Source organism: Melanotaenia boesemani, chromosome 4, assembly GCF_017639745.1.
Source record: "Melanotaenia boesemani isolate fMelBoe1 chromosome 4, fMelBoe1.pri, whole genome shotgun sequence".
In the NCBI taxonomy this organism is placed as follows: Eukaryota; Metazoa; Chordata; class Actinopteri; order Atheriniformes; family Melanotaeniidae; genus Melanotaenia; species Melanotaenia boesemani.
Window position 1 is genome coordinate 17,544,961 of NC_055685.1, and position 12,418 is coordinate 17,557,378.

Here is a 12,418-nt window from a genome sequence, read left to right on the forward strand (position 1 = left end):
AAAAGAAAGCTCAATTATCTATCTTTCGTGGGGGACTAGTGTCAGGTAGCTGTGTGTCTGGTCTGAACGTGAACGCATCGTAGACAGAGCTGTTGTCAAGAGACGTTGCTAACCTTTCCACAGAGTAGTAGCTTCAAATTGGAGGTAAGTTTTTTGGTTTAACAACATTATCTCTGCGGTGGTGGGGTAAATTTAACCTCAGCTGCTTGTTTATTATGAAAACTATCAACCCCTATGTTTGGGACGTTACTATAGCATGGTAATGTAGCATAACAAGCGAATGTATTGACAACCTGTTGTCTGGACTGTCATTTGTGAGTTTGAAGCTAGTTAGCTCACTTAGATTATAATAACGAAAATTATACAATTAATAGTTTGCTAATATTCTTTTTTTAATCGAAGCGCCACTAAACTCGCTGGGTATTTGTGACTAAAAGGAATGACCACATTTGACTGGAGTTAGCATTAGCAGTAATGCTAGCCGGCACAGTGCTATTGTTTTGGCCGTGAAGAACGTGTGGTGGCATGTGACTCTTGTCTCATTGATGCTGTGACTCTGATTGTAGATTCTGTATTGTATTTTATAACACCCACAATAACTTGACCCGCTCGGACAAGGATCTACGAATTCTACGGTCATTTTTTCATTGTGTCTCAGCTGCTTCTAAACGTGGCCATTGTTACTGAGACACAAACAGATCAGTGTGTCAGCAGCAAATGCCCTCACAATAACACGTTGGTGGAAGATAGATTACTCACCAAAACTAGCATTTATGACTCACTTTAGAGTTTTGTGTGAAATAAGCTTTGCTTTACTAACACTTTTTTGTGCTTATATTGTACTTCATCCAGGGGAAAGTTAAACTTTTGTTCTTACTCTTACTTTGCATTTCTTGTTATGGATATTTTGTTATATTGGTGGTAGTTTATCAGAACATGTGTATGCTGATAAAGTATACTTGAATTATAAAATATTACTACTAATATTGAAGGTTTGTGTTTTCTTTTTTTCATATACTTTATAACACATTCAGGTACTTCTTTCACTGACAATATGTATTCATAACAGTCAGGTTATGAGTCAGTTACTCCTTACCAGTTACATCAATGTTTGACTGAAACACTAAATTGGAGATCAGCCTTACTTGTTTCACTGTTGATATCTCACCACTGCTTGTTATTAGAATACTTTTTGACCCATTTGTAAAAGCATTCACAGGCTTTGATAACATGTTAATTTACAGTGTCAACTTAAACTGATCCATAACTTCCTATAAATTTTCTATGCTTTATAAGATGAAAACTGAAGGGGAAAGCATACTGAATGTAAAAGGTTGTTTCATTAAATGCCATAAATTAATGTGTGGTCTCTGCCTGTGTTATAGCAATGTTTGGGTACATCTGGCAGTATGTTTATACATCATTTCTGAGATACTGGCTGAAATGGCTTATCAGACAGGCAACAGGGAAGTGTGAGCTACAGAGAATATGCTCTGGATACAAGCCAGGGGCGTTGCGGACAACAAAAGCAGGTGATCTAAAGTACCCTACATGTGGTCCACTTTTTCTTCTTAGTAAACATTTCTTCCGTTGTGATAATCTCCCTCTTTTGTTGTTTCTAGAATATTCTCTTCAGGCATCTAAGAACAAGGTAAGAACATGAAACAACTAGAAGCACTCAGAGATTGCAGACCTCTGTCAAGCCATAGGGTCACTCACCTGAGAAAAAAACCCCTAAAAGGCCCAACAGCCAACCCAGTACTCCTTATATTTTAAACCTTCTCACCAGCATATCAGCATAATCGGAGTCAAATGGATTGTCAGATTATAACATCTACCATGAAGTCATCTTGTATTTATTTATTTAGCCAATGAGTCTGGGCATCATCTGATGAGCTAGATGCTGTAATGGCGAAATTATCCCTATCTCCCTATAGTAAAGAATTCTTTAAAAAAATCTTGAATCCAGATGGTGATCTGGATCACCCCCAAAATGTAATTGCATGTTCCTTTTCTGACATTTCCTGAAAATTTAACCAAAATCCACAACTTCTGTTGGTAACAGACGGACAGACAAACCAATGCCACCGAAAACATAAAAACAAACAAATGAACAGGAGCAGAAGAATGAATGCAGAATAAGTTTGGCTTTGCTCAACAAACGAATGAGGAAGACTCAGACGTGGGAGAAATGAGCCGCTCCTCCTTCTTGAGCTCTAGATGTGCAATACAATAAATGAATATCAGCTTACATCCAGCGCACTGTGGTTACTTTAGCATTATATGATTTAAGTATTTAATGTTGTTATATGTTAGCTGATAAGTGAATGTTGTAAACTAGTAAGCATTTAATATTTTCTATTTGAAATACAAGCCCAAAGTAATCCCCCATGCTAATCAATTATTTATTTATTGAAACTGTGTCTATTTCTGAATGATAAAAAAAATCATAGGGAAAAAAAATTGGCCTCTGTAAACAGCACCTTCATCATTTTTATACTGCTTCGACACTGTCAAAAATACCCGTCTCTGGTTGTTCTAGTGTTAAATAAAAATTCTGGGTCGAGGTGGTGATCAGCATCACCCCCAAAATCTAATCAGTTGTTCCTTATTCCATTTTGGAAAATTTAATCAAAGTCCATCTTGTTACTTTGGCGTTACGTTGCTGACAGACTGACAGACGCACACAGCTGAAAACATAAGGCAGAGGTAACTGTGTGTTATAGCAGTAGGTTTTGTTTATATCTGTAATAACTCCTAGTTAACTTTTAAATGTAGCTACACAAATTGTGCATTAAAAACAGCTCTCTGTTGGACTGTTTCTGTTGAACCTTGTGACCACTTCAGTACCAACTTGTTAGCTGTCAATCAAAAATATGAAAACTGTTGCAGCTTCTGAGCATTAAATATTTGATTGTCTTAATTTGTTTTCTATTAAGATGTCCTTTTGTTTTTGTTTTCTTTTCCCTTTTATTTTCTTTCTTTTTTTTAATCAAGTGAGAAGTTCCAAGGCTGTTTGAATACTGGGGGTTACTTTAGTATTAGACAGGTAGCAAATAAACAGAATGTGTAGATTCATTTATAAAAAGCTATGACACTTGCACAAATTTCCATGTTCTTAGAAATTGTAAGAAAAATACAGATAGGCAAATTTGAATTCAGTGTAATCATGAGTTGTGTCTATTCTGATATGAAAAATTATCTTCACTGCAACAGAAAGCAGATGAGAGCTCACTGTGCTGCTCCCGCAGACATTAAAAGAAGCACCCTTTGCTTCACTACAGACCTTTTCATTATCTTGTTGCCTGTTGGATGTGTGAACGCAAACGTCTTATCAGCTGGACTTAATCAGTCCTTATCTTTCACCACACTTGCCAAGTTTAGATAAATTGACTCTACAAGTAATAGTTACAGCTTTGTAAGCATTTTCCAATCAAAAGTCCATTCAGTCAGAAGTGCTGTTTCACCCTGTCCTTTCTATGAAGTTGACTTTGAAAAACATCCCTTCTCTTGTGATTGACAAGCCAGCCATAATACCTCTTTTCCATCTGATGCCCTTCTGTATCATTTTTTCTGTTGATCTTTCTTTCTTTCTTTCTTTCTTTCTTTCTTTCTTTCTTTCTTTCTAGGTTTTGAGAGGAGCTTTGAAATCTAACAAGGATAATTTGGAGCAATGCGTGGACCAAATTATGAAAGAGAAGAATATCAAATCTCAAAAAGACCCCTTGTGAGACTATTTCTCTTTTTTAGAAATTCTTTTATTTATCTGCATATGTGATCTTGTTATTATTCAGTCATATATTTGTTCTTTCTTAGGTTCAAGGGGAGCCTACACATCTGTCTGCTACAGATGACAGGATACAGCACCTTGTATGTATCTGTGGAAGACTTGAGGAAAGAAGTCTTTAGTCCTGAGAATCCTGAACATGAAGCCATGCTTCTGAAGGTGGGGATTCATTCTTCTGGATATTGCACTGTAATAGTGGCCATACAATATATTTGGCCACAAAAGTTTCATCTGTATAATCATTTTTTTCTGTTCAGTTTGAGCATTGTGAGGCAACAACATATTTTTAATCCTCTCCGTTTTGCCAATTTGACATTTCGGATTTTACAAAAACATTTGTCAGGTTTATCTCATCCAATATGTACAACATCATAATAGACGCCATTGTAGTTGCAACTCAGTACAGTGGCCAGTGTTTGACACTAGATACATTTGTACTTCCAGCTGTGGGACTTGTTGATGCCAACGGTCAAACTGGAATCCAGAATAACCAAACAATGGGGAGACATTGGATTCCAAGGAGATGACCCCAAGACTGACTTCAGAGGGATGGGTCTGCTGGGCCTGATTAACCTTGTGTAAGTACTCCATTCAAAACAGTGTGATTTTTTTATTCATTATGTTACAAAGATATTTAGAGAATAGTTATAGTAAGAAGAGCTAATACCAGAATGTTGTTGAATGGGAAGCAATTAGAAAGGTCAGTCATCATGGACCGGAAATCCCTTTTGGCCTAATTTCACTTACATTAAAGAAACATCAGCAAAAGGTCTTGTTTCCAATTCCAATGTACATGCTCAATGTTTTTGTTTTATACAATATATAGACCTAGGCTTCTTCTAAGCTGTTTTTATTTTAAATTCCCTGCTGTAATGTGTGGATATGTGCATGCTATGACAACAGTTTTCCATTAATATGTTATATATGTATGTATATTTGGAGAAACATTTAAACCTTCTTTGAAACAGCATCTTTAGAGAAAGATGTCATATCTTAACTTTAGACAAAATAAACTGTACTTCAGAAATGTATTTAACAAAAAATGCCAATAAATGTAATGTTCTTTAGTGGAAAAAATGCCTGTATAGGCCAGCTTTTGTAGAATAAGTAACCACTATCAGCATTTTTTTCCTTTTCTTTGACCAGCTTTCAGTGCTCAGTTCCTTCAGCTACCTGATCTTTGAGGCTTTTTTTTTTGCTTTTGCTTCGGCCTCAGACAAGATGATCTCAGATTGTTTACAAGGGCTTTTTGGTATTATGGAGAATTCATAGCTGATTTAGTAAATTCCAGCTACCCTGTCTGAGACAGTCAGGCAACAAAAAGCCATAATACATCCAGCACCTTCATAGCTGGGATTAGGTCCTCCTCAGTGATCTGTGTTTAACAAGTCTAATGCTGCTGTGACCAAGCCAGATTATTCCAGAAGGCCTGATCTCTGCCTGTATGTTCACTGGGAAACAATTTCTGCTCCAACACAGTTTCTGAACAGCCAAGGCTTTTCCCATCTTTGAATGTAAATGGCTGTACCAGCAGGTCTTGTGACTAAAATGTGGGACTACTTTTTGCATTAAACTGTCTGATGTCAAGAGTTTGGTGCAAAAAAAAGCTGTACAGAAACATCTATGACTAAAAGTTAAACTTTGCCCATAGCTGTATAATAAGGCAACACCAATCTCTGTCAGTGATCTACTTGTGTGGAGTGTGTGTTTACACCTCACAGTTACAGTTTAGTAGACTGTTTTTAACCTGCACTTATGTCCCCATCTGATGGAACATAATGTAAGTGCTAATTACAAATCCTAAGAAAACTCATGAAATCACTTTGAATTACTAATTAGAAGTGATTTTGAGTTTTCTTGGTTAAAAAAAGCTCTTCAGTAAACACAAACAGGGTTAAACAGCAGGACTTTCCTGACTGTTGAGGCCATAGACCATATAAATATTTGCAGTTATTAATAGTGAGTACTTGTTTCCTGTTTCGTGTACATCCATAAAAGTAACCACCTTGATCAAGGAGTATTTTATGGTGAGCTTTGATAATGTTGTCTTCTTTTTTTAATTCCACCTGCAGTTTTTTCAGTGAAAACTACACAGCCGAGGCTCGTCAGGTGTTGTCTCATGCAAACCATCCTAAACTAGGGTAAGAGAGCATCGCTGTATTGCGCAATAGAGTTGTCAGACATGATAGTTATTTAAAAAAATATATTCAATGTGAACAACTTGTATATGTTTCAGGTATTCATATGCCATAGTTGGAATTAACTTGACAGAAATGGCTTACAGCCTACTGAAGAGTGGTGCTCTGAAACCACATTTCTACAATACAGTCCAGGGCACACCTGAGCTGAGACACTTTCATCAGCTATACTGTGAGTTACAGCATGAGATCAGTATTCTGTTCTTCCTATTCTCAACGTGGAGTGTTCTACAATGTGTGCTTTTCCTCTTCTAGGTTATCTGGCTTATGAGTTTGACAAATTCTGGGTGGCAGAAGAACCAGAGAGCATCATGCAGTTCAATCAGTACAGAGAAAAATTCCATAACATAGTCAAGAGTCATCTGCAGGACCCTGATGTTTCTCTCATACTGACTGTCAGTACCAACTAATGTGTTTTAAAAATTCTCGCCAGATCTCTTCATCACCTGTGACATTGTTTTGGTCTGGTGCAAAGAAGCAGAAATGTTCAGAAAGAGCAAAAACAGAAGCATCAAAAAGTTCCGTTTCAAACAAAACAAACCCATTTTTTGTTTGGTTAGTGACTCATTTGTAGTAAATGGTAAAGGTTTTACACACAGAGCACAAATCCAGCTCCTTATACCTCCAAAAAATGACCATTCCAGTGGTGTAATTGTTGTTGAGTGTGAAATGGGAGCTGCTGCAGGGGACTCAGATGGTATTAATGATTTTTAAGCACTTTTGGTGATCAAATTTTTGAAGAACAAAGAACAACCAAACTTTAGCTATCTTGTTGTATTTATAGACTTTTTGTTTTCATAATTACCCTGCTCAGGAATGTATGATTGTGTTCACAGCTCATGGCTAAAACTTAATGGAAGGAATGTCTTCATTGTGTAGAGTTGTGCATACTTGTGTCTCACGTCATTAATGCTGTATGTAATCTATGCGATGTGAAACGCAGAAAGGTTTTATGCCCTGGTTCTCATTAATTTGTGTATGAAGACTGAAGCAGAATTTTTATTACCTGTTATTTTTATGTAGTGATTTACTTTTGAGGAAGGTTTGTAAAGACTCACACATCTTTCTCAAAGTTAATAAATTCACATTTGACTTATAACTTGTTTCATGTTTATGTTAAAAAGAAAGCTACACAAAGTATGACAGCATCTGTAAACAAGTCAGATATATTCAGGATTTACAGAAAAATGCTTTACACTTAATTAAGGTTACAAATGTTTTTTCCCCCCATATGCAGATGTGCACTGCTGTAAACTGCCTGGCATGCATATCTACAAATTTTAGATTTACATCCTTAGCATTGGATTGGCAGCACCAGACTCAGTGTGACAGGTTATAAATATTTAAGGAGAACTGTGTGTTTTTATACACATAAAGTTAAATATAATACTCTGTTTACAAGGAGAGTTTTTCCTCCTTTGTTGCCACAGGGCAAAATAAATGTTGGAACAAAGCCAAAATGAGATTACACACTTAAGTTCTCTCATCTACGTTCCAGCTCTGCTGGTTTCAAGTTCCACAGTCAGACTTTAACAGCAGTTATCTCAGTTTGTGGCTTCGATCCTCTTTTTTGTGACCATCATCGCCCTCTTGATTTGCTCAAATGAGACAAACATCACAACATTCCATGATCCCAACCTCAGAAACGAAGGCACAAATCTACACAAAAATGACAAAAAAAGACATCAGAATTTTAATGAAGTAGGAATATTAGAGTTTGTACACCAAGGATGTATGTGTCTACATTTTTCTATGTATTTCTAAATTAACAAAAGTTCATGGTCACAGAGGAAAATCTTACCCTTTGTAGAATGCTGTTGGTCCCTCTTTGGTCATCATGGTCCACGCACAGTTGATGGCACTCTTGTACTGGCCTGGTGGTGAATTCATGTACCTTGTTTTCACCACATCCACTGGGGAAGCAATAACCGTGGTAACAAAGCCAGCACCAAATGCAGACACAAAGTGGCATGGAAGATTGTCTGTGAAGGGAGTTGTAGAATATGTAAAGAAGCATAAGTCAGCAAGGTGGTTGGTCTCAGCTGTGCAGCAAAGACACGCATCAGCAGATTGTGCAATCTTGTGAACGAGGCAATATGAATGATTGTGATCAATGTCATATTAACAGTATTTATGGCAGTAAGAAAGGAAAATACAGCATGTTCTGTATTGTCAGCATGTGTACCGTTATCAGCTGGGGAGGAGTTAGAGAGAGGTGAGTGGGTGTTGGGAGTTTAGCCCAATCAGCAACCCTCTTTCTGGGATGGGGTGTGTTTGTGTTTGTTCATGCACTTACCTGACATGAGGTTATGTCTAAGAATGGCCTCCTTGATCAGGTCATATGTAACCAGCTCTGTGCAGTTGACCAGTGCGTTCCTTGTGATGTTGGGCAGTGTTCCTTGATGACATGAATGATTAATGTTACTGATAAAGGATCTCTAGATTAGGTTTTTCATGAAACTCAAATGGTACCTTTCCAGAGCCCACGCATGCCTTCGTTCTGGAAGATGTGCTTGTAGGCTTGCATAGTGCCACTGTAGCGACGAGCCACACCATCCAGGTTCATCTGTGCTTGGAATCGAACCTTGACCACATCAGTGGGTTGAGCAAAGGATACTGCCATAGCACCTGTTGTGCAACCTGCCAGGATCCGTACCAGCACACCGGGGTCTAGAGAAACAAGAACAAGCAGGAGGAGAATATGACATTAGAAGAAACTGTAGAAACAGCCAAAATGCTGCAACTCCATATAAAAGATAACATTTCTTCAGATAGATGAATTGATTATAAACACTTAATATATATTTAATATTTTTAGGATTTTGAGATCCTTTTTATCTGAACTGGATTTCTAAGCCATATCTTATTCTGAGTTATCTTAGATAAATCTGGCATGCCTCTTCCATCTTAGTTTTCTTTCTTACTGTTGGACATTGGGATCTAGCTATAAACCATACGTTTTATGCTTTTCAGAAGTAACCACTTACTGTCTTTGCCACCAGTGTAGAAGTTTTTGACGTTGTCATAGAGGCCGATTCTGATAGAGGCGAAGCACAGCTGTCTCTGCAGGCCAGCCACCAGCCCGTTATACAAGGACTTAGGCCCCTCTGTTCGGATCATGGTGGTGATGGTCCCGAACACCCCTTTGTATCTGATGCCTTCCACTGCTTTCTTCTCACCCTGAATCTGAAGACACAAATATATGCACAAAGGTAGCTGAAGGAAGGAGATGAAGCATTCAAGTCAACAGAGCAAACATCACTTTGTGTTTCCAAGTAACAAAACTAGAGGAGTTGAAGATCATGACATCAGATGTGCTTCAGTCAGGATGATTTAAGTGATTGAATTTTCTTCTACACTGATATAATTTAACAGGTACCTGTAATCTGACTTTGGCTGTGTCCAGAGGAAATGTGACAATGTCAGCTATACAGGCTGCAGCTCCAGCACTCGCCATCTTCACTCCCAGAGGAGGCGGAACATCTGAGGGTTTAAGTCCTACCATGTTTTCCTTCCACTGTGCAGACAGGTGCATCCCAACATGCAAACATACACATGCAAAGTCAAACCAGGGTTAGGTTGTCTCTTAGAAAATCACAGCATAAATATTTAGCTCATAAATTCATCATTCATTGTTTTTAATTGAACTACAGTGAAATGAGAACAGACTGATGTGTAAATTACACTTACATTGTTTTAGGTTAAGTTTAAGGGTCCTTTTGGTCTACAGTTAGTTGTTGCTAGGCAGGATTTAAATGACCAGATTGTAATCCATGAAGGGCCCAGCCACACAGAAAGGAAAGAGGCATCTTTTCCTCTGCATTTATGTGTTTTCCGATGGGCTTTTCTTTATGACATCGACAAAGAGGCGTTACTGTGTACTCCTGTACACCCGGGTCAAATCAAAGTCCATTGACTGTCAAATAGTCAATGTTCAATTTATCTCACGGTGCAGATGCTTTTCAGAAAAACAAAAGTTTACTTCCCCATTCTATGAAGATAAATCTTCTCATGCAAACTAAATATATTTCCAGACATGTTTCTATAAACTTAGAATTTTAATGTTATTTTCCATGTTCAAATATCCATTTCCAACATTATATCCACTTTTGTGTTCAGTGAGCTAAGTAAAATTCTATATCAGCAGACATAAAACACCTTCTGAGTCTGTTTTAGACTTATTGTTCAGCAACTATTTACTTCATTAGACCAAGTGTCTGTCCTGAACATCAGTGATAACTCAGTGCTATCAGATTATTTCAATGGAAGCTTGTCTGGGCCTTCAGCCAATGATAGCAGAAGTTTGTGAGCAGCAGTGTTTGGAGTTTATTGACTGAATCACAGACTGTTCTGCAGACTTTACAGCCGGCATGTCACCATTTCACTTTCAAAAAAGTATTATGGTATCATTCAGTATTTGCTTCTTTATTTCTATGATGCTACTCACACCCTCTGGTTCTAGTTGTTGGGGAACGGAGGTGGGACAGTCATGACGTGAACCAGTGAAAAGTTCTTATCAGGTTCACTGTGAGCCTGATAAGAACTTTGCATCACACTGTGTTTGGCCTCTTTCATAACATTAAAAGCAGCGTATTAAGCAGCTTGAACAGGAACAGTAAATTATAGGAAAAAGAAAAGAGTGAGATATGCAGATGTTTACCTAGCAAGGATTGAGCTGGTCCAATCCAATAGTCCTGCATTAAATTCCACTATCATAAAAAGTTTAATTCAAGTTTTGCTGGAACTATTTTAGAAATTCAGAGATTTTCTTTGGGAATTGCATATAGTTTTTTTTCTAATATTACCTACATATTTAGTACTTACTCATGGCAGTGATCTGCAGACTATCAGAATAAGGAAATAAAAAGGTCGAATTAAGATCCCTTTAAAACAATTATTGCAAAAATGGAATGTTACTGTTTTTATCTTGAATGTTATTTTAGAGAGAACTACCCACAAAACCCCCAAATACGTTGCTCTATATAGCCTACTACATCTTTCACCATACCTTATTATGCTGTATGTGTATTAACAAGTACTTTGAAAATGCATAAATTTATTCATTTTCATTGTAAAGTATGTACCGTCTGTTACTGGGTGGACCTGCCATGAGACAACAAATGAAAATAAGCTCATTTGCTGACTGACAAATTTACATTTAAGCTATACTAAGCTATAAAATAAACTATAAAATGTTAATTAACATGCACTGTCTCTTTTTAAATAACTGGAACTCAGGTAAACTGAAGTAAACTGAATTAGTTATAATAAAATCAAGATCATACCACATTGCAAAGAGTAACCTGGGAAAGCTGATATGTCTTCACAAGCGCAATAATAATAATAATAATAATAATAATAATAATTTAAGTAAATAAATCGGTTTATTATTATTATTATTATTAGTATTAGTATTAGTAGTAGTAATTATTGTTAGCTGCACAGCACTTATTTTTTTTCTCAATCATAAAGAAATCCCACATAAAAACGTGTTATTTAAGCCCTAGAAGAAGTAACTGTCCATCTGTCCTGGTCCTGACAAACATCATTACAGTTTCAGTTTAATAATTTATAGCTAAGTCATGTGTTTCAGCCTGCAGGAAGTGCTGTTGTGAGGGAGCCTGCAGGGCTGTGATTGGTCAACTGGAGACACAACCCCAGAGTGTTCGGTCTTTACTGATAGACAGGCAGCATGAACGACTGAGGTTAAAGGTGCATCTAGTCATACAGTCTCTCTTTGGTATTAGAAATTATCAATCAAATGGTTTGTTTTACTGCAAGTAGTTTACAGCAGTAATTGTTTGGAATTAACGGGTAGTTACTCTTTTCAGCTGTATTTAATTTAATTTCAGCTAAATGTTTTTTCCTTCAGGTTTTCCAAACAAGTTTTTTTTACATTTAAAAGGATTTATTTCTGGTGAAATATCATTCATTATTCTCTAAATACAGAATTAGTTCACCTTAAATATTAGTTACCTAATAACCAAATTATCTTTTTTTTAAATTTTGCTATTTAGTTTTCATTGTTTTTTTTTTTTTATTTTAAAATGTGTAGAATGGGATATTTTGATGTAAAAGCCAATGTTATATAACAGTTTCTGCCAGATTTGACCTCCTGTGGCCTTAAAACTGAACAAATACAAACAAGTTTGTATTACATGGATTTTTTATGTACTATTGTAAACTATTGGTTTTTAAATACAGTAAAGAAAAAAACAGAAACTTTAAACATTATTTTATCATTATGGATCCATTAGACAATAACCCCAAAGATTACAGCCCTGTGGACTACCAACACATTTATTTATATACTACATGCTACATGAAACATTTCTAATGACCCTGTTTGACCACCTAAACTGTTCTTTAGTTTTCTTAAAAACTAAAATTGACCCACCCCCTGGCTCTAACATTTGATACTGTCCTGCCTTAG

General features: G+C 36.7%; 2 protein-coding genes across 3 annotated transcripts; one reads left to right on the forward strand and one right to left on the reverse strand.

The window, feature by feature from the left end:
- On the forward strand, nt 1-7,081 carry elmod2 (ELMO/CED-12 domain containing 2). Of its 2 annotated transcripts, none has more exons than XM_041982325.1 (9): nt 1-144; nt 1,386-1,532; nt 1,623-1,651; nt 3,630-3,727; nt 3,817-3,946; nt 4,232-4,365; nt 5,860-5,928; nt 6,024-6,157; nt 6,241-7,081. In XM_041982325.1, the coding sequence occupies exons 2-9, from the start codon at nt 1,388-1,390 to the stop codon at nt 6,393-6,395; spliced, it is 894 nt and encodes a 297-aa protein (XP_041838259.1). In that variant the 5' UTR covers nt 1-144; nt 1,386-1,387; the 3' UTR covers nt 6,396-7,081. The 2 variants fall into 2 exon arrangements, with proteins under 2 accessions (XP_041838259.1, XP_041838260.1); XM_041982326.1 differs by lacking the exon at nt 1-144 and adding an exon at nt 564-635.
- Nucleotides 7,082-7,210: 129 nt separating this feature from the next.
- ucp1 (uncoupling protein 1) lies at nt 7,211-9,787 on the reverse strand. The gene is made up of 7 exons (XM_041982324.1): nt 9,676-9,787; nt 9,365-9,502; nt 8,973-9,171; nt 8,458-8,655; nt 8,282-8,383; nt 7,787-7,967; nt 7,211-7,644 (listed from the first exon to the last, which is right to left on the reverse strand). The coding sequence occupies exons 2-7, from the start codon at nt 9,488-9,490 to the stop codon at nt 7,530-7,532; spliced, it is 921 nt and encodes a 306-aa protein (XP_041838258.1). The 5' UTR covers nt 9,491-9,502; nt 9,676-9,787; the 3' UTR covers nt 7,211-7,529.
- Between the last annotated feature and the right edge of the window lie 2,631 nt (nt 9,788-12,418).